At 41.8% G+C, this 22186-nt stretch overlaps 2 protein-coding genes across 2 annotated transcripts in view; one reads left to right on the forward strand and one right to left on the reverse strand.

Annotated features, from left to right (window-relative positions):
* Window positions 1-6801, forward strand: part of mafb (MAF bZIP transcription factor b) — a 112167-nt gene extending 105366 nt beyond the window's left edge. The window contains exon 3 of the mRNA XM_067437063.1: window positions 6471-6801. The gene's annotated coding sequence lies outside the window, so the exon portion shown is untranslated. The remainder of the gene's footprint in view (window positions 1-6470) is intronic.
* Window positions 6802-6948: 147 nt separating this feature from the next.
* Window positions 6949-22186, reverse strand: part of wwox (WW domain containing oxidoreductase) — a 250812-nt gene continuing 235574 nt past the window's right edge. The window contains exon 9 of the mRNA XM_067437062.1: window positions 6949-7729. Coding sequence (XP_067293163.1) covers window positions 7538-7729 — 192 coding nt within the window. The 3' untranslated portion in view covers window positions 6949-7537. The remainder of the gene's footprint in view (window positions 7730-22186) is intronic.

Consider the following 22186-nt stretch of genomic DNA (forward strand, 5'->3'; position numbering starts at 1 on the left):
CTTCCCCTCGTGAGCTGGGCAGACCCGCCGTTCCCTGGAAAAGAGCAGCGTGAACCTTCTACGAAACGTCTGATTTTGAAATTAAAAACTCAGAGTGCTTTAAAATGCTGCATTTATTTTTGAAAAGCATCTCAGCATCACGTGAAACGGCAAAAAACCCGATTTATTTACTAAGCTGAATACAGATGCGCACACTAGATCTGAAGAAGTGTATTATAGTCATAAACTTCTCTCGCAGTCAGCTACTGGATTTCATAAAACCAACATTGACTTTATAACGGCTCTTAATAAATATTGACCTACATTTTAATCACATGCTAATCTTGAGCGCGGGAGAGGTGACAGTTTATGGATGGCCGTGGATCATAAATTTTCCGGGTCGCATCTCTCTATCGAGTGTATCTGTTCCTCCGAGAGCCGTACGATTGATCATATTCATTAAAAATATCTACACACTTTGGCATTTCACAGCCCACTAAGCCTGAGCAAGTTTAAGAATAAGATGTAATTATTCTCCTAAAGCCAATATTAATTTCAGTGGAATAATAAACGGCTTGGATTAAGAGATTCATGTATTGTGCATGTGTGTGTTTTAAACTGGGCTCTCAGACCCAATCCGACAGGGGGCAGTGGAAAAACAGAGCAAATTATAAAGATATGATTATGTGAAAAATATATAATTTCATCTAATATTTTAATAATAGAGATAACCTGCTTGTTATAAAGGCAATCAGAATTAAATGATTGACTAAATATTACACTACTTTCCCCTACACACACACACACACACACACACGCACGCACGCACGCACGCACGCACGCACGGACGGACACACACACACACACACACACACACACACACACACACACACACACACACACACACACACACACACACACACACACACACACACACACAGGAAACATTCTGCATTTTTACTTTCTCATAAAAACTCCTCCTGTGTGATTTATAAGCCTTTTGTAAAGTGGGGCCATGGGTAATGTCCTCATATTTCACCCTCTCCTGTAATACCTGTGTCATACCCATGGCATTATACACATTTGTGTCCTCATATGTCACAAAAACATGCCCACACACACGCATCAAAAAGCCGTGCAATTGACGATTTTATTGCATAAGCACATTTTGTGTAGTTAAATGTTCAGTGCATTTCCCCCCTCTATTCATTTTGCATAAGTGGGTTACTGAAATTGTTTCCAAAACACTAAAATCATATTCTTTTGATATTTTTAGCAGCGTTAATTCTCCATATTCGCCAATAAGTGCTTCTCTAGCCAGCTGTCTCAAAGCTCTGCTGCGCTATTAAAACCGCGCTCCACCGTTTCCAGAAACCTGCATCCATGCCACCGCGGAGCATTGTTTAAAGCCATGGGGTATTGTGGAATAGAATGAGGTCGACCAATCTTTTCAAAACTAATTATAATGTTTAAAAACCTAAACACCAGAAGCAATATTGGGCCAATAAAACGGAATTAAAAGCTCATTTCTGCGGGGTAATTGCACCACGCAGTGCTGATATTAAACACCTGGCATGTGGTGGAGCTCTCCTGCTTGTCTGCGCTTTCACCGGTGTGTGTGTGTGTGTGTGTGTGTGTGTGTGTGTGGTCAGAGGGCAGGCATGCAGACTATCAGCTGCGATGATGGCTTTGTTACAGGACATGATGTCATGATGCCTCTCTTCCTCTATTTGAAAAGGCAGAGGGAATGGGAGAGTGATACAGATTGAGTGTGTCATTGTAAATGGAGGTAGATTAAGCGGATATATTGTGAGTGTTCAGCGAAAGGCTTTTGGTTACAGCCAGGGCTGTACATACAGGAAGTGATGCAGACATATACTGGGGGTCAATGGGAGATCCGTTTACCTCTGAAAGTCACCTTTTGTCTAAGCTGGCCTGTCCTGGACGGGGCCGTATAATGCTCATCATCATATCAATAACACTGATAAAGTTCTTTACATTACAGATTTTACTCCGGAAATCTGGGCATATTTGTGTTCTTGCTGCATAGATGGTATATCATAAGCTCAGTTCAAGAATTACTATTATTAATATGGAGATTAATATGGAGACAAGCTCAAACATTAGAAATATTAAGAATACATTTAGGTGGATGTAGTATAACTTATAACCACAATAAAAGTGATGCCACATGTGTGGTCATGCTTCATTTCAAATCTGAGGATTATCTCTAAAACTATTTATATTTTTATACATGTATAGTTATAAATATTGTATTGCCCAGTAAACACTTGCAGTCTGTTGTCTTCTCCATTCACGTCTCTATAGTTCTCACCTGACCAACCGTTCACACTTCTGCTAGTATGAGGCTTAATCTTCATTATTCTTCTGTTTGTGTTCAGCCTTTATGATGGCTTGCCCATTTACACCTCTTTTATCCCACCATACACATATGTTTTTACACAAAACTCACTTTAATCTACCATTGAGTCTTTGTAATAACTTCCAATCACAATCTAATGTGAATTTTAGTCTGATAATGATGTTGAAATATGTTATTTTAAGCCTTTTACAAGCAGCCGATCGCTACACCTGCTTAGCATGTATAATGTAAACATCCTTTATTCATTTGAATATACCCCAAATCACATGAAAATCACACACAAACCATATACTGTGGTAATCGTGTGTTTGCGTCATCCAGAAGGGCAGGAATCATGGTCATGTCGACTCACATAAGATGATTGACAGCTGTACATCAAATAAGCGCTCGATTAATCATAACAGATGCAAAACAGGAATAGGAGAGACAGCGCTCGCTGTGTACACTCGCTGCTCTTCAGATCACATAATTCAGTGGGAAATTACTATAAATGGTATTCTGAATGACTAAATATTTTGCAAACGTGAGAATAAACCAATATTTCTCCAAATATGCACCGTTTTGGACTAAAAGCCCTAACAGACGCTGTCTAGTTCATCTGTGTGAACACAAATAAACCTCAGCAAACGTGACTGAATTCATATGCGTGTTGATATTCAAAAAAAAAAAAATACAAATCATTTACATAATGACTATCATAAGCTGGAGTCTTAAATCTTTCTAATGATACTCCGTTTGTCCAGATGAAGTAAGAGCGTGATGTTTTAATGAGCAGCGAATGTTGAACAACAGTAATACGGGCCGTCGGCCATCTTTGTACATAAAGGGGTTAAAAAGTACCTGAGTAATTAACGAGAGCAGATGGTAATACCATGGTATTTTGATACATAACATGGAACTAAATGTTTATCATAATCATGTCAGAACAACAATTTTTTTTTTTTTTTTTTTACTATTGTAAATGTGTGTGTGTGGGGGGGTACGTCATACGACATTTTTTACTATTGTGTGTGTGTGTGTGTGTGGGGTGGGGGGCTACGTCATAGGACATTTTTTACTATTGTGTGTGTGTGTGTGTGTGGGGTGGGGGGCTACGTCATAGGACATTTTTTACTATTGTGTGTGTGTGTGTGTGTGGGGTGGGGGGCTACGTCATAGGACATTTTTTGTTAGTTGTATATTGCTGAGAAATATAAAGATTATTCAAGCTAGATTTGTGGAAATGGTGAGTGTACGGAGGTGAGCTAGTGGATATAATTTTTTGTTTCAAAGACCAAGGCTGGCCTTAGAGTGCAGAAAGAAAAAGCATTGATGAACTATCTAATGATTCCAATACACTGATCAATAAGGCTCCGTTGAAGAAATGAGAAAAACATCCACTCATGAATCTTCCAGCGCCTCAGACACAATGGTCCTCTTGGCAGAACATCTATGGTTATAGAAGCAGTTGAGATCATTTTTTTACGGTTTTCACATAATGTCTCTCTAAGATTTGGGAAAAGAGAACTTGGATTACAGAAGTATTTGGCTTTTTAAAGGAGTCTTTTTGATCCCTGACTTGCAGGATAAGCTCTTTTTGGGACTGACCTATACCAGCACATCTTAGCCTGACTATTTAGATACTTCTGACCTGAGCTGAACAAACTCTCGCTCAAACTCTGATGGTGCACTTTTCTTGAAGTCTGCCCTATCTAGTAGATTCTCAACCTGTGGCTAGTTCCCAAATGTCTATATCTTATAAAGTCTAGTTTGGCAAATAAAAATGTATCTGTTTAATAACTAGTGTATCCATTGGAGCCAGATTGGCACAACTCTGGAGGCAACTGTGTTGTTTTTGTTGCATGCCAATCTATGCCTTGAGGAGAACAATATCACCAGCGTCTGTCTAGACCCAGCTGAGCATTTGCTCCTTCTGCTGGGGAGGCAGAAACGGGTCATAAAACCCAAATGATTGCCACCCAGACTTCCCCCGAAGGTAGCGAGGCTTGAGCAGGGGATGGAAGCCAACGCAGGCCCAACAGTTTTCCAGAAAACCTGGAGGCAGAAACCTCAGATGCCACGTCACCTGTGGCACGCTGTCAACATCGTTTAGTGCATGTTGTTCTTGGGTTTTGTTTGTTCTCAGTGCGTTTAAGACACATTTAGAAAAGGTTTGTGTCCTTTTTGTAGGTCAGGCGATTGTCAGTCTTGGCTAAGCGTTAAAGAGAATATGAAGCTGCAACTGCTAACCTCAAAACATGTAACCTCGATAGCTCACCAGAGTGGAGAGGTTAATAGGAGATGGACACCAACGCTGAGACACTGGGATACGACTTCTGCCTTACTGTAGGGATAAGCCGCCACCTTTATCTCTTTAAAATGTGCTTTAGTGTGAGCAAACAAAGTCCCCTATACACTACAAGACTCCCTCTGGTTCCGGGAAAAGACCTTGCGGATTGGTACCCTTGTTGAGACTCTGGAAGCCTTCCTATCTATGTTCAGACATTTGCAAACAATACAATGTGTGACACCTGGCTGGCCCAGAAACACTACATCTGTGTTCCCACTTTATCTCCCGTTATCCAGGACCAGGACTGTCCCACTGGTTCCCACACACACACACACACACACACACATGGTTTAGTGCCACTTCAGGTTTACATGCCTCACATCATTAGCTATCCTCCCTCAATCTCAGACAAATAACAACCAGTCTCTTCTCTTCCTCCTCCCCCCAACTCTCTTTCTCTCCCTCCATCAGGGGCCCATTCATTACACGGTGACACTTTTACTGCCTCTACCTCTCCCAGACCTCTCTACCTCTCTGGAGAGAACAGATAGAACAAGAAAAAGAGCGCGAACAGGGAAGAGACTGAGTGGAACCAGAAATAGAGTGCCGCCCCACCTCCAATCCCACACACGCTCGACTCGAACATACAGAAGGAAGTGCTTGTTTGTTTATGAGCACCATATTTTCAGACAACCTCTTTTCCCTTGGCTGTACAAGGAATTCTGGGAACACCTTGTCCATCTTTTGGTATCATACCCTGCTCCATGTGTGCAATTTCTGCATTGCATCATGGTCTCCTTATACTGTGTGTGTGTGTGTGTGGGAGCAAACACAGATAGGCCACCTGCACTGAGAAGGGTACGCTCTCTACATGTACATTACGCAACCCTGTTTGTGCAGGAGAGAATGTACTCTGAGCATTACACAATCAGCTCTTCATATCACATGCTGGGTTTCTCACATGTTGGGAACAGATCAAGATTATATTTTGAACTATTTGTGACTCAAGTTGCATTTGTGTTGCGATGTCGTCTGCTCTTCTGGCGTGGAAACGCTGCTTTTATCCTTGTCTGCTGGTGCAGGTTATTGATTCCTCTGGCCGCACAAGCATGAAAGGGCAGGACGGGTCTCTTTTATGATTGGTTTCTTGATGTGTCAATTACTCTGTTGGAGTGAGTAATGCGTGTGACAGGCGGTTTGTTTATGGAGTTGTTCCGGGTCATGGTCAAAGCCTCACTAAACACACAGGCGAAGAAGGGTTCAGCTTATGTCACTACGGGGAAACTCACTCACCCCTGACTCGCGAGATAGAGGAGACTTTCCTGGTTTAAATCCCTAGAGAAGTCCGTTTTACTAGGGTGTATAATATAAAAGACTCCTGCTATCACAATGCATACTGTTCCCCATTTAAAATAGCAAATGTATGTAGTGTGTAAAACAGTGTCTGCTGTGTGACCTGTGATGCTTTATTAGTAGTGATGCCCTTAATGATTAAAAATGTATTCAACAAAATCAATACAAAGCACGTCCAAGTCACTTTAAGATAATCAATCTGACTGGAAAGTTCTAGAAAAACGTCACAAGTACTTCAATTAATAGATTAATCATATTTTTGAACTTGCTCATGAACATTATTCAGATTTCACGGTTATATTTGTTAACACTTTTTAGGCCCAAAAACAATGTAAGAGCAGACCAAAAAAAAGATTATCCGAAAAAAAACTCAGAGTCAATTCAAAAAGGCTGATAAAAATGTTCAGCCCACCAGCGATATATACAATGACTACTTAAAATCTTGTTTTTATTTTATTTTAAATTCATTCTTCTCTTTCTTTTCAGACAGTGTAAGACTGGAACGCTTCTGGCTTAGGGTGACCCACGGCTCCAAGACTGCCACAAAGCACAACCTCTCCAAAATCAACCCCCGATGAAGACAACGATTAGGAGGAGGAAGATGACGGAGGATCGAGAGAAATCAGAAACCCTTTATCAACCTGAGTGCCATTCCTCAGCCTTACCCACAATCCCCTTCTACTGACTCTACCCTGATTTTACAGTCAGATGGCTCGCCACCAACGAAAAACAAATTAGGACCGCCTTGAAACATCCCTGCATGTTTGATGATGCAATCCGGAAATTAAAGGAATTTGAAAAGGAACTTCCATCAGATATATTCAGGACTCTTTCCGTGTCTCTGCACTGACGGCCCTCCGGTTCTCGTACCAGATGCTGTTTTATTGTTCTTCACATTAGCCCAGCGTTTTATAAAAGGTGGTGGGGCGGCTCAAGCCAGATGGGGTTAAGAAAGACAACAGCATTGAGATTTTTTCAGAACAGCAGCTTGTGTATATTGTGTACAGGATATCGATACAGGCTTATTCTACACCATGTTTGTAAATAGTTCACAAATTGTACATTTCCTGCATTATGTCTTTGTAGGTTACGCCGTTACAACATTTACTCAACATTTTTATCTGTACAGACGTAAAGGTTGACATTGATCTCCAAACAGACAAGTATTTGTATGCCGTAAACATCCATTTAAACCATATAGACCCCCTCTAAAGACTATTCAAACATTATTACTTGTTAAGGAGACATTTATAGAGTGATCTAGACCTAGTTAAAGCCTAATGCAGGATTGAGTGACTACGCCTTTGAGAACGAGAGAAACACAATTGAATTGAGTCTCTCGCTGTCTCTCTGCATCTCTTTATCTGCTTTAGAAGTCCCAGCCCACGTGGTTCTGGTTTACGATCTTCAGATAACTTCCTAGCTTGATTGCCAATGTCCTTGTACAGTGTAGAATTGCATCTTCTCATTGTTTTTGCCCCTTCAAACGACGATTACCCTATGCCTGAATCCTTTATGTAGCCGTGATGTTCCTGTAGGCGTCCCTGCGGGGATCACAGCACCTGAGGAGGGGTGGATCTATCCTGGATGAGCCTTTCGCTGAGTTCCCAAAGGCTTAGGGCGGCCGTGGTATCTTGGGCCTGTGAAGAGGGAAGGCAGCGGAAGCAGTTGTTGAAGTACATCCCTCCAATACCCTCCAACTCTGGAGCCACAGCACAGTAGATGGTACAGGCCGCTCCCTGTTGCTGTGAAAACAAAAACAACAACATCAAACTGAAGCAGCGTGAGCAAAAAGGAAGACTTGTTCCTGCACAGGGAAAGGGAGAGCTGGAAAAACTGGGACAGGGCAATACCAAAGACACCTTGAACCCCCTAAGACTCCTGAGGAGAAAGGGGAAGTGCTTCACAGCCAACCAAAAGACACCATGGGACAGACTGGGAGCGTTTTCAAATGGAGTTCCTGTTGTACTTGTACATTGGACACATGGCTGTCAACAACCTGCATGCTGTCATATAGGTACCTGCCAAATACTAGTCTAGAAAGCACCAAGATGAGCTGGTTTATGGTGTTCAATTCTGGCAAGGTCTATAAAAGCTTTTAAGGTGGACTCAAAACTCACGCTGTCTGAATGCTCAATCCTCTCGAAGGTTAGCGGGAAAACAACCGACAACAACGGTATCTCCTCCAGAAGTAGGAAAAACGGGATATAATATCTCAGAAACTTGAACTGAAACGCACTCAATTGGCAGGTTTATTGTATATCTCTTGTACACCTGCCAAGAATCACAGACAATGATCAACACACACACAAACGGTATAGTTGTAGATACTGTACATAGCAGAAAGAAAGTGCTTTGGGGAAGTCTTGTAAAGACGACTGTGGGGCAGCCTGCCAAAACTGTCCATTCATCTCATGTCAAAGGGATTTCTGGATGTCACTGAGTCAATGGGGACTTTCTGTCACTGCTGGAGAAGGCGTCTACACGTACACAGACTCATACACACACACCAACACACATTTAAGGGATCTAGCACAAAGATATCAAATGGAAAGACACTCAAGACAGGTTGGAGACACGCACCACAAATCCCAGTATCCTCTGTAGCGCGTGCATAAATGGCCAGGCCTCAAAGAAAGCTCTAAAGGGCCGTTCACACTGACATTTTCAGCAAAGCAACTGGAAGTCATTAGTTTTCAGTGAGAGTCGTCAATCTCGGACGACAAATTTGGCACATTTAAATTTGGTGACAACCAATGGGAATGCAGATACACAGTCGGCCATCTGATACTGCAGTTGAAGCGTTTTGGTGAACTCCAGTGACTGACGGTTTTCAGTGTGAAGCCCTTTAGAAAGGACTGGAATCACTTTTCCAAGATGAAGTGTGTGAAGGTGAAGTGTTATCTCACTAGCAGAAAACAGCCGTCTTCTGTTGTTTGAAAAAAGTAGACCTCAATGTCACACCATTGGCTGATGTTGGGCCACTCAAACAAAACGTGTGCACATTAAACTGGATAAAAAGGACACAGTTTAGCTTTAGCCCCTGTCTTATAACTAGTTTAAGATTATAGCGGCGTCATACTGTTCAGCCAGGGTTCACAGACCAGTCTAGCAATTCAATCCTCATCCCCTCACGTTAGAAAACTCTCATCAAACTTCAAAAGCACTCATTTGTGTCTGGAGCACAGCATGTACGCCCCCCAGTCGAGCCTCTTCTAGGGTCTATTCTGTGTGTGCCCTCAGGTTTGATTGCTGACACAAAAACAAAGACTCTTCACGTCTTTTCCACACGGATGATCAGAGTCTAATTGTCGGGGACGGTTGGCTATCCCGGGTGTTTTAACTGTCTCGGGGAAAGAGGGCTGAAGATTCAGAGGAAAAGAAAAACATGTCAGACAGAATCAGACTCGTTTTTATATCCCTCCGTCCTGCGCGACTCCGGCAGGAAGTTAACTTCTGTGAGATGCACATGAAATGGACGACCGCTTTATCTTCAAATAGTGCAGGAGCGTCTCAGATCTGAAAAAAGCGCAGGCCAACGTTTAGGAGATCGTCTGGCAGACGTTTACAGGGACGCGCACCAGTGGCCAACTCTTTAAACAGACGCAAATACACACACGCGTGCAACAGTACAAAGACATTAGCTCATTTAAGGAGCCAAATCAACAGCTGTAGCTCAAGCTGGCAAAGACTGTGACAGAACGCTTGTTAGAAACACACACACACACACAAACTTGCAGGAAGAAAGCCAAGGCTGTAGTCAGATATTCAGAGCGCTCATCCCCATTTAACTCTAGTCTGTGTGTGTTTGTGTATCTGCGCGTGTCCGCCGAGCGTCTTTTGAAGTACACAGATGCTGCATGTTGCTTTGGTTAGTGCGGCAATAAACATGACATCAAAAGGATGCATCTTTCTGGAGTCTTACCTGCTTGTGCAGTGATAAGTTAATACATATTTGAAGCTGGGAATATGAAAGGATGGAAAAATGTCACTCAACCCCTCTAGCGAAGCCGACGCAGCGAGTCAATATGCAAAGATGCACTTTACGGATTCGCTGCTCTCGTAATTACATTTAATGTAGTTATATGCACAAAAAAGGTGTTTGCACTCGTTCAAAGCTGTGTGAAATTATTTCCCTGGTTATTAAGGTGAGGTTGTGATAGGAAAATCAGCTAGATGTCTAGCTTTCGATTAGCTCATTAGGAATAACAAATGTGCTCTGAAATCCAGACCCAGGATATAGGTCTAGAAACCTTAGAAAGGGTTTGCAACTACTGATTTTCATAATGCCGCAATATTTTAAAACTTTACGCTCCTGTATATGTTTTAGGCATAGGTTAATCTGCAAGAAAACATTTTTATCTGAACCGTGATTTAGCTGGTTTTCATCAGGTTTTCCAAAACCACTGAACACCAGCTTGGTCTCTAGCAAAACACCTCAGGCTAGCTCAAGACGTGTTTCATCTTAGAAAAGCGCGCCGTGTTCTTCACGTGTCCTTGTTGTCACCTCCTTTTGATTAGGATACAGTGCCCAACAGCTCAAAGTTAACGCTAATACACTCCTCACAGGCGCACATGCTCCATTGCATCACGCTGCTCGGCTCTGCTAATGCCTTCTGTAATGACACACTGTGAAGACTAGCGTGACTGAGATTACCAGCGCTAATGGATGTGGAGTGCGATTTCAGCGCTGGCTAGCGCGCTGCTGCTGTCCCTTAGCCAAACAATGGGCTGAAATGAATACGAACACACTTCCAAATGCGCTTTAGCCCATTTCCAAAGCCTGCCTAGTCTTCCGAGCGGATGTGAGATGCAGGGAGAACACATGGTTAAATCCCAGCGGCCTCATACAAGAGCCATGCCAACCGAATACGGCTAAAGCGGAGCTAGCGGTTAGCTCAGGCGACTTTATTACAGTAATCGCCGTCTGAATTACAGCTTAACTCAGATACGCTCGCCGTACAGTCGGCTTGATTGTTCAATTGAGGTTTAGTACATGTGCTTTATTAGAACTTGAACACTGAATACATTCCCATCAAGCTTTCTCAGATGCATCTTCTCTAAATATAGATCTGCGATTGATCCATTGAGGCTGCAGACTGGAACGCCATTTCCTTTATCCGTTAGCAGTGGGACAATAATAGGCTCTCTAACCAGGAGCCTCCAGCTTTGGTGTATTTAGCTGTGGGAGATGTTGAGATTGGATTGTCAGACTGAATAAGAGAACATGGATCTTATTGCCGTTATGCTGAACCTCCTGGCGCTTGACCCTCTTGGACCGATAAGCTTTATGATCAAATGCATTAACATGCCGGACCAGGTATGGCTCGCATTTATCAGAAACCCGAGACGGCGATAGAGCTGCTGATCGGTTAAAGCAGAGCTTCTCAACTTGGTTTTGCTTCAGGACCCAAGAATTATAACCGGAAATCAAGTGACATCCCAACATTGTGCTACAATTGTTTGTAGTACAAGATTTGTGTGTTACATGGTTTTATCCATGCCGGCAAGATAGATTTGTACTAAATGTACTGGACATGTTTGACGCCGACAGTGAAAGACAAGCAGCTGATGATAAGTATCTACTTTTCAATGCTAACCATGCACAATTATATGGTTAGCATTGTTTTTCGTTGCTGTTCACAATTTGGGTCGTGATCCACCAGTTTCGAGTCAAACCCTGAAGTATTCAACACTTAAATAATCCATATTCCCCATCATAAAGGTATTCAAACCTCTAGGAAAACACCAAACCAGTTTGATGATTTTTGCAGCAATACTAACAACCAAACCAAAGCATATAATAAAGAAACGAAGGACACAAGATACTTCCATCCTCTCCGAACGTCCTGCAATAAGAACGAACGAAACGTCTTCCTGTATCAAAGGCAATGCTCAATGTGAAACCTCATGCATACAGATCCAAATAAGTAGTTTTGTTTAGCAATAAATAATTGAGATGATAAAGCGACAGGACTATTCCTTGCTTGGTTTCTACTAGCCCCGCCCATCGTGAAATCTCATTGGTCCAGAATCCTGCTCTGCATAATTGTATATTTACCATAAGAAAGTGTCCATAGTGTCTGATTAGAGTGTAGTGGTAAGCGTGCTTCTTTTGGTTAAGCGTTACACGGGTGTTTAATGACTTCTCTTTTATTTGTTGACCCCAGAAATGAAGCCCTCACCAAGCACACCTGGTGAAATCTGACTGTATTTAGTGTACAAACTGTGATGTACTTCCTCTTTTGCCGTCAGTATTAAAGCCCTGCGCTGGCTTTGGCAGAGATAGGTCTTTCGCTGTTAAACGGCCGTGATACGTTCTCCATGTAGTTTCTCCAAAATCTCGGTGTAGATTATCCGTCATATCTAGAGCATCACGTTCTGATCCGCAGAGAGACTCATCAAACAGCCCGTGATGAGCCTAAAGGGTTAGTTCAAGTTATTTCATGAATTACTCTCCTCATGTGGTTGGACACCCGTAAGACCTTCGTTCATCTTCAGAACACAAATGAAGATATTTTAGTGTAAAGCTGAGAAAGGCTTCAGAAAGGCCTCCATTGGCATTCAGTCCATTCCCACTCACAAGACCCATAAAGGCCCTAAACACATCGACACACAGCCCATCTCACTACAGCGGCTGGACAATCATTTTACCAAGCGATGAGAATAGTTATTGTGTGCACAAAACTCAAAATAAAGACTTTATCCGCCAAATTATTGACGTGAAGTCGACGCATGCGTGAGAATGACGCAGCTCCGCCGTTCATGACCCAGAAGAGGAGGAGCGAGACCGACACGGAAGACAATAACTCGGCGGATTAAGTCATTATTTTGATTTTTTTGCGCACAATAACTATTCTCATCGCTTGGTAAAATGATTGTCCAGCCGCTGTAGTGAGATGGGCTGTGTGTCGATGTGTTTAGGGCCTTTATGGGTCTTGTGAGTGGGAATGGACTGAATGCCAATGGAGGCCTTTCTGAAGCCTTTCTCAGCTTTACACTAAAATATCTTCATTTGTGTTCTGAAGATGAACGAAGGTCTTACGGGTGTCCAACCACATGAGGGGGAGTAATTAATGACTGACTTTTCATTTTTGTGTGAACTAACCCTTTAACGGGTAAGAGTAATATCCCTCTGTTTCTAGGAAAGGTTGTGTTGAATTTTCCGCCATTGCTGCATGTAACAAGTAAAAGAAAATGCTGTAAATCTCCCCGTCATTATTGGTCTCATGTGGTCCACCTCCGCTGTCGTCGGTTCCTCTGTGCTGTACATACATCTGTAAATATCGAACAGCTATGCATGCTGACACTCTAGCAATTGTTTCAGGTACTTTTATAATCAAAATCGCATATGGCATGTGCTAAAAAAAAAAAGAACTGAATTAAGAAAAAGGAGCATAAAACAATTGGTCAAATAATCATGATCTCATGAACAGATGTGAAAAATGTGATTTTTGTTTCATTTGTATTTATTCTTTCGGTATGCGCGGTTATACTGTCGTTCCCGCAGTGTTTTTCCCCATGTTATCCTTCAGACGTTTCTGTACGAGGGTTGAGGCAAACCCCGTGATGTCAGGCAGGGAGGATCAACAATGTCTGGGTTTTCAACCATGGCCCTACATTTTAAAACCAAACCTCATATGCTCACAGAACCATAATAACCAATAATGATGTGTATTTCGTTCCATCTGTTTTGCCGAAGTGTATCCTGACTGTACCAGCCAAACAAAGGCCTTTTATTTGAGCACTTGATTCTTTCTCTTTAGCACACATGACATGTTTATCTTGCTATGTTCTCTGGCCATGCGGTGGTCGACGTCGACGAAACCCAAGCGTGTTGCGATCAGTTTTGCCTCAGCCCTATGCAACGACCTGTACATTTATGACAAACCCAGAGACTATTCTATGAAGGAGATCACGGATCCAACGGAGGAAGAGGGACTGTTTTTTTAGGAATGTTTATTTTCAATTCATGACGATCATGATAGTTGGAGGTGTCTGATTTTTAATCTGTGCTAAAGATATTTTAAATTTAATAAATAATCATTGTAACAAGATGTTCAGTGTCTCGCTTCTTTGCCATCCCGTGTGTTTTTCAATGATAGTGACTCTTGTTGAGTCTACACGTCAATGTGCCGCAGTATTATTTCCCATAGTTCAACACTCAAAGGCCCAATCTCTCGGCGATGTGCCAGCGGTGAGTAATTCCCCCAAAAACCCTGAGCCGCCGCCGAATACCTGCCACTTCACACAGGGAATGATTACTTTTTCAAGCCAGTAAAGGCACATTCCCGTGTTCTTTACACAGCAAACTAGTTTAAAACTATTAGCATAGCAAGAAGGGTTACTAGTTTCAAACACACAGGAAGTGATCTTTTTAGGACCCTTGGCAGGTCCAAATTTGTTCTTATTACTTTTTGCACACAAATCACTACACAAATAGAGGTGTTGCCAGCATTCTTCAAACTCAATCATTCATGCTATTGTGGGAAATGTGCTTTTAACAGTTACAACAAACCCATAATTATAGATTCATTTACACTAAATCACCAACACTGTTACTACCAACCTGATACCAATTCTGACATTAATTATGTTTACTTTTTAATTATTATACATTTACTATATATATATATAGAGAGAGAGAGAGAGAGAGAGAGAGAGAGAGAGGCTGTATAACCTTTAACTGAAGCATCTGTTAATAAAATAAAATATATTAAAATAAGTTAAATTAAAAATAAAATGTATTAAAATGAATATTACATTTAAAATAAAATAAATGATTACATAAATTAAAATTGTGGGAGATTGCAGGTTTCACTTTAAAAAATGATATGAAATGATAACTTGTGAAAATAATATCATCTATTTAAATTTAAAACATTTCTAAGTTATACAAAAACTCAATTAGATTTTTTTTAAAGTCAGTTTAATATCATTTAAGTTAAAATGACTTGACAGCCAATTTGGCCATCCACGTTTTAATGAACGTAAAGCTGAAATAGGCGGATGCTTTTTAAAAGTTGTGATTGCTTTGATTAAAATAAAATTTTGTTCAGATATGTCCAATAGAGCTCAATCCAAACCCCAAAAGTCACATCGCGATCGCAAAAGAGCGAGAAAAAACAATCCCAGCGACATTCTCTCTCTCTCTCTCTCTCTCTCTCTCTCTCTCTCTCTCTCTCTCTCTCTCTCTCTCTCTCTCTCTCTCTCTCTCTCTCTCTCTCTCTCTCTCTCTCTCTCTCTCTCTCTCTCTCTCTCTCTCTCTCTCTCTCTCTCTCTCTCTCTCTCTCTCTCCCCCCCCCTCTCTCTCCATCTGTTTTTCTCTTTTTGTTTACCTTAGCATTCAGTGGCGTTGCTCTCAGCGAGCCGACAGCTCATCTGAGCGTGCTCCGGCCAGCTGTGAGCGGGACACTGGGTAAAGAGCAAACAGCCGCGATGGCCATTCTTTCTGCCCAATGAACCGTCGGAGAGAGGATTTACACCACAAAACACACTTCACAAACTCTGAACACACACACCTCCACGGCCCGTGGCCCGAAAAACACAGGAATAATGGCCCTTTCAGAGCGCAGGGGCTGGGATTGAACCATCTCTCTCTCTCTCTCTCTCTCTCTCTCTCTCTCTCTCTCTCTCTCTCTCTCTCTCTCTCTCTCATAATGTACACAGACGTAGAGCAAACATAATCAGCAGAGATGAAGCAAGTCGACGACAATATGGTGCATCTACACTGCAACTGTGAAGAGCCTAGAAAATTACCAGGAAGACACCGGGAGGTCAAGGCAAAATGGAGGTCAAGGCACCAGAGGAAAAAACAACCAAACAAAAGACTGACCATAATAACAGACCACATTATGCTACCGTTCCAGGACACATCAAGTTAACGGACGACCCTAAAAACACAATGTGTAATTCAAAACACCTGCGAATTTGACCGGAATGTATCATGAAGAAAAATGATCAGGGAAAGTGCCAGACTCAAATCACTGCGCCACGATTTGAGCAATCTTACGATAAAAGGTGAACAATAGAAACATAAAGCGGACAGGGATTTGGGTATCGCTGCCTCTCTCTTCACCTCCAGAAGGCGAGGATGGTAAAGGATGATCAATGTGCGTGCAGGACCGCCGGTGAATGAGGCTTGATGATTACACTCTCGTATTCTTTTGTCAGGGCCATAAGGTAGCAGGACCTTGCCCCACCACATGCATTAAATCCTATTAAAATCGCCTTCATTATAGCGGAGGCCTGTGTGTAATGGAATGGGGAAAGGCGCCCTCCGTCTCCCCCGAGTCTCGTTCTACTGATGGTGGAGCCCATTCCCACAAACCCATTCTCACTCTCTCAAGGGTGAGTAATAACATCACGGCGGCGAGGTGTGCCGAGAGCGGCCCATGTAGATTTACACAGCCTTAGGACAACCAGCCAAACACCGGATTTCTCCTGACATTTTATTATATTTCAGCTCTTTATTGTTTTTAAAAATTAAAGCCATCCCTAGGCCACAACATTTAGAAATAAAGATTTACATAAATACAAATTCTGTGCACGTTCACGGAACTCAATTGATTTACCTAACAATGAAAGTACCGCTGACAGGCAAGACTACTTTCATTTCGCTCTTTTTCCGCACACAGACATGTTAGTATGGAGCAGATTGACAAGCATTACTATCACCGTATGGAAAAGAGCAGTGTGAACATTTCTCAAAACGTCTCCTTTCGTGTTTTACAGATGAAAGAAAGTCATGTTGGTTTGGAATGACACGGGGTGTGTGAAAGAGGATTTTGTTGTCATCCCCTTAATAAAACCGATATTGTATTATTAATAAGTATATGCTGTTTTTAAAAAGTGTTTAATAATCATAAAACAACTGAAGCTTATTTTTGTCAAAGTGCTAGTTTGAGTTCATCCTAAACAGATGAATGTGAATCTGGCAATATTTATTATGTTGGTTGTTTGGCAATGAAATTTCGGCGGAGGCACGGAAAGGTTTGAAAAGGTTCAATCGTGTCTGATAATAACGTAGCGCCAACACTGAACCCGACCGATAGTGTCAACAAAAGCAAATGTGAGGTACAAACGCCATTTTAGCTCGCTTCACAGCAGGTCCTGACGTTTCACAGAGAGAAAAAGCCATACATGTGGAGCAGATTATGTGATGCAAATGTCATAATGCATTACTTTACATTATGTATTGTCATCTTGTTTCAAGGTCATAACATACACTTGTGCAAGAAACTGCACATCATCAATAATTTGTGTAAAAAGAAGAAAAGTTGCTGGTGTTTTACTGCCTCTAGTGTTCATTTCAGCTGGAAACTGTACAAGTATAAGTATGTTTGCACAAATGCAGGTAACAGGCATGTTTTCCCAACAAGCCAAAAAAGAAAATCCGATTTAAAACCCTAAGAGAACATTCCAGGTTCAAAAGTTAATCTCGACTGTGTAATTATTCCTCAACGACACGTCCGTTTCTTGAAAAGACATACTTTTGAATGTCCATCAATGCAGAACGATGATTTTTGCCTGCGGTCATCAACCGGACTCTCGGTGCAGACGAATTTCTCGCCTCTGGTTTCCAGGTCAAATTCTGGATTTGAGCTCTGACAGTCACTGAGACACTAGAAAGGCATCCTGACCGCTAAAAGGGAGGCAGGCCGAGGGAAAAAGGGCTCTGAGAGAGTTCACAGCGGTGTAAGTAATGGCCAATCACTGAGAAAGAGCCTCCTCTCCTTTCAGAATAAAGTGCCGGCGGTCGTCAACTCGGAGCAAACACAGAAACCGAGAAAAGTGAAATCGGACACAGTCTGACAAATGGAGCAAGTTGGGAAATAAACACAGCTGAAGTGGCAATCATTCAGCAGTCTCCGGGAGAACATCGCCCCGCTGTGGATCCAGCTTTCCGATAAGATGGAGACGGGACGGATCGGGAATGGGAGGGGAGGGGGAATGAGGCGGGGGTATTAGGACACGGAGCACCCAGGGGGAAAACGATTGGACTCGGAAGGACTTGTGCAGCCACTGTGAAACTATCTCGTTTTTATCTTTCGGAAGGACTTCCGAGGTGATCCGAAGAACGTAATTATTTTCAGCTAATAAAAGCAACATATGCTAAGACAATAAAAGTCCTTATTGGACATCTATTCATTAAAATGGGGGGCTGTAAAAAGAGGAGAACTTTTGCATGCCGACGGGATTTAAAATGAATCGGGAAATCAGCTTAAAGCCGGGCGTTCGGCGGCGCTCTGAAATGAGCTGAATAAAACATAAGAGGGGTGTGGGTTTATTGGGCGTACTCGCCGCTCTCAAAGATCTTTGAAGGAGGAAGAAATTGGCAGCTATTTAACCCTGCTCATTCATTTCCACAGAAGGTAATGACTGCAGGTCACCGGAATAAAGGAAGTCGGGGAAAAAAGAGTCCGGTCTGGTTGTGACTGCAGGTCTTTGGGGTTTGATAAAGGAGCTTAAAGTCTCTCATCCTCTGCACCTGTGTCCACTTCAAAAACCTCCACTCATTCTCTCTCCTTCACTTAGCCGTCATTATATTCTTTTGCAGAGAATATGCTAAAGTATGGCTGAAGGCACGATTTGATGACATTTGATAGTGCGGTATCTGAAAGTGGATTAATAATGGGCCGGTGACTGCGCCCCACACACACGCACACACACACACACATACACACACATTCATATTTCACCCAAAATCAAAAGAGAAAGACTAAGAAATTATACATTTATCTACAATCCTCCTTTTAATAGTGAAGAACATTTTAATGAATCAGTTCATTGCAATGAACCCTTCAAAAAGCGATTCACCATCTCTCAAATATATAGATAGCAATATGACATAAGCAGCAGTGCGATAGGGTCGTATACAGGTCCTGCTCACATAATTAGAAGATCATCAAAAAGTTGATTTATTTCACTAATTCCATTCAAAAGGGAAACTTGTATATTATGTTCATTCATTACACACAGACTAATATATTTCAAATGTTTATTTTAATTTGGATGATTATAACTGACAACTAAGGAAAATCCCAAATTCAGTATCTCATAATATTAGAATATTGTGAAAAGGTTCAATATCTCGGACACCCGGTGCCACAGTCTAATCAGCTAATGAACTCAAAGCACCTGCAAAGGCCTTTAAATGATCTCTCAGTCTAGTTCTGTAGGCGACACTATCATGGGGAAGACTGCTGACTGGACAGGTGTCCAAAAGACGACCAATGACACCTTACACAAGGAGGACGAGACACAAAAGGTCATCGCAAAAGAGGCTGGCTGTTCACAGAGCTCCGTGTCCAAAGGTAGAAAAAGGTGTACAAGCAATAGAGATAACCGCACCCTGGAGAGGATTGTGAAACAAAACCCATTCAAAAATGTGGAGGAGATTCACAAAGAGTGGACTGCAGCTGGAGTCAGTGCTTCAAGAACCGCTGCGCAAAGACGTCTGCAGGACATGGGTTTCAGCTTCACATTCCTTGAGTCAAGCCTGACAGCGTCAGAAGCGTCTCGCCTGGGATAAAGATAAAAAGGACTGCTGAGTGGTCCAAAGTTATGTTCTATGATGACAGTAAATTTGGCATTTCCTTTGGAAATCCGGGTCTCAGAGTCTGGAGGAAGAGAGGAGATGCACACAGTCCACATTGCTTGAGGTCCAGTGTAAAGTTTCCACAGTCAGTGATGGTTTGGGCTGCCATGGCATCTGCTGGTGTTGGTCACTGTGTTTTCTGAGGTCAAAGGTCAACGCAGCCGTTTACCAGGAAGTTTTAGAGAACTTCATGCTTCCTGCTGCTGACCAACTTTATGGAAATGCAGATTTCATTTTCCAACAGGACTTGACACCTGCACACAGTGCCAAAGCATCCAGTGCCTGGTTTAAGGACCATGGTATCGCTGTTATTAATTGGCCAGCAAACTCACCTGACCTTAACCCCAATAGGAGATCTCTGGGCTATTGTGAAGAGGAAGATGCGATGCCAGACCCAACAATGCAGAAGAGCTGAAGGCCACTATCAGAGTAACCTGCCTGGGCTCTCATAACAGCTGAGCCGAGCCACAGACGGATCGACTCCACGCCTCGCCGCATCGCTGCAGTAATTCAGGAGAAAGGAGACCCGACTGAGTACTGAGTGCTGGACATGCTCATACTTTTCAGTTGAAACTTTTCAGTTGGCCAAGATTTCTAAAAATCCTTTCTTTGTATTGGTCTTAAGTATTTTCTGAGATACTGATTTGGGGATTTTCCTTAGTTGTCAGTTATAATCAACATTAAAAGAAATAAACATTTGAAATATATCAGTCTGTGTGTAATGAAGTTGCACTTTTTGAATGGAATTAGTGAAATAAATAAACTTTTTGATGATATTGTAATTATATGTAGTTATATATATATATACACTGTGCAGTATTCAGCAATATTTATATGAAAGAAATAATGTGTAATAAATACATACTTTTGAAGAGAGTAAATTGAATGAGGTCACACTGAAGACTAAATCTGATAAATACTGTAATTAAGATAAAGTGTTCTGTCTAAAGGTCGCTACTACATGTGTCATCATGTAGAGTACACGACACAACACACAGTGTGTATAATGCTTGATCTTCCATTGCCACTGTGGCTTATCCTTCATGTTAGCTGCTTTTCTTGACTCATTATTTAATCAGGCTGCCAAAAGTTAAGATAATCTGACACAAAAAAGGTTTAGACTTTATTTTTAGGTGATGCAGTTACGTTACTACACATACTTACTATAGTAATAACCAGCGTTGGGTGTAACTAGTTAACAAGTAATTATTAATTCCCTTGAAAAAGTAAAGTAAGGAATTACTCTTATTTTTCCTGTAATTTAATTACAGTTATGATGTAATTGAACTAAACGCTGTGTTTAGACTGAAGAATGATTATATATAACACAATAGTGGTGATAACACCAAGATTTAAAGTCTATCTTTGAAATGCATGTTTTTATGTATCCTTCTCACATTTGCAATACTTTGGGCAGTTAATATATAATAATTTATTATATATTTGAATGAATTAAAACGTCTAGTTTCATGTCTAGCCTTGAATCATTAACTAGTCGAGGATTTAGAAAGTATTAATCAGTAATGAAAAACGTTTTGGAGAGAGTCATTTGTACAGTAATCTAATTACACTATTGAAGATTTCTTTTTGTTAGAGTAACACTGGTAAATTATAAGTAATTACCCTGACTATATAGTAAGTATATGTAGTTAATACTACTCAATATTTGAATTTGAGTAAGGACAATGTACAACTACATCACTATAATAAAGTTTAACCCAAAATAATCACATCTATTTCCCACATATAACACTTTTAAAAGGAGCAAATAACGTCATTGTGACCAAAAAATGTAATAAAACATAGAAATGTACTGCTTGAAGTTTATGACTGCATAATGCACTGTTTGACATGCTATTTTTAGGCAGGCGGTGTGGAGTGTATCCTGCGCAGTAAGCAGCGCGCTATACTCCATTCTCAGTGCATTTCTCTCTCTCTGGTCTATTCTGAGGCTAGCGCTGGAGTTAGTGTGTGATCAGTGCACCTGATTGCTGTGTAATGGAGGTGTTGGGACGGCAGCGAGCAGCTCAGAGTCCCAGTCTAGCTCAGCTCAGCTCAGCTAAGTCAAGCCCAGTAGAACACAGGTGGATTAATAAGGCCAAAGACAGGTGCACTCTCCTCCAGTGCGCACACCTCTCTAATTGGTCTCATAAGGCCCCCTGTGCTCGGAGACTGCTGTCCTGAAGAATTCCTTTACTCGTGCACACACACACACACACACACACACACACACGCACGCACGCGAGGTGTTAGAGAGACGACTAACACTCACAGTCTCTCATTAGCAGGGTTGAGGGGTGTCTACCTTAATAAAGTCATTATCACACCTGTGACTCCAAGCTGAGAGACAGACTGTACGCGCATACGCGCACACGCACACACACACACACACACACACACACACACACACACACACACACACACACACACACACACACACACACACACACACACACACACACACACACACACACACACACAGCCTCTCCAACCTGAAGAGAATGACTCAGACCTTCAAATCAATCCGTTTTTGCAACACATTCGCTCATTATTTTATGCACAACAGTTTATAAACGAATGCGTCTGCGAATGATTCACACTC

Source organism: Pseudorasbora parva, chromosome 25 (genome assembly GCF_024679245.1).
Source record: "Pseudorasbora parva isolate DD20220531a chromosome 25, ASM2467924v1, whole genome shotgun sequence".
NCBI lineage: Eukaryota > Metazoa > Chordata > Actinopteri > Cypriniformes > Gobionidae > Pseudorasbora > Pseudorasbora parva.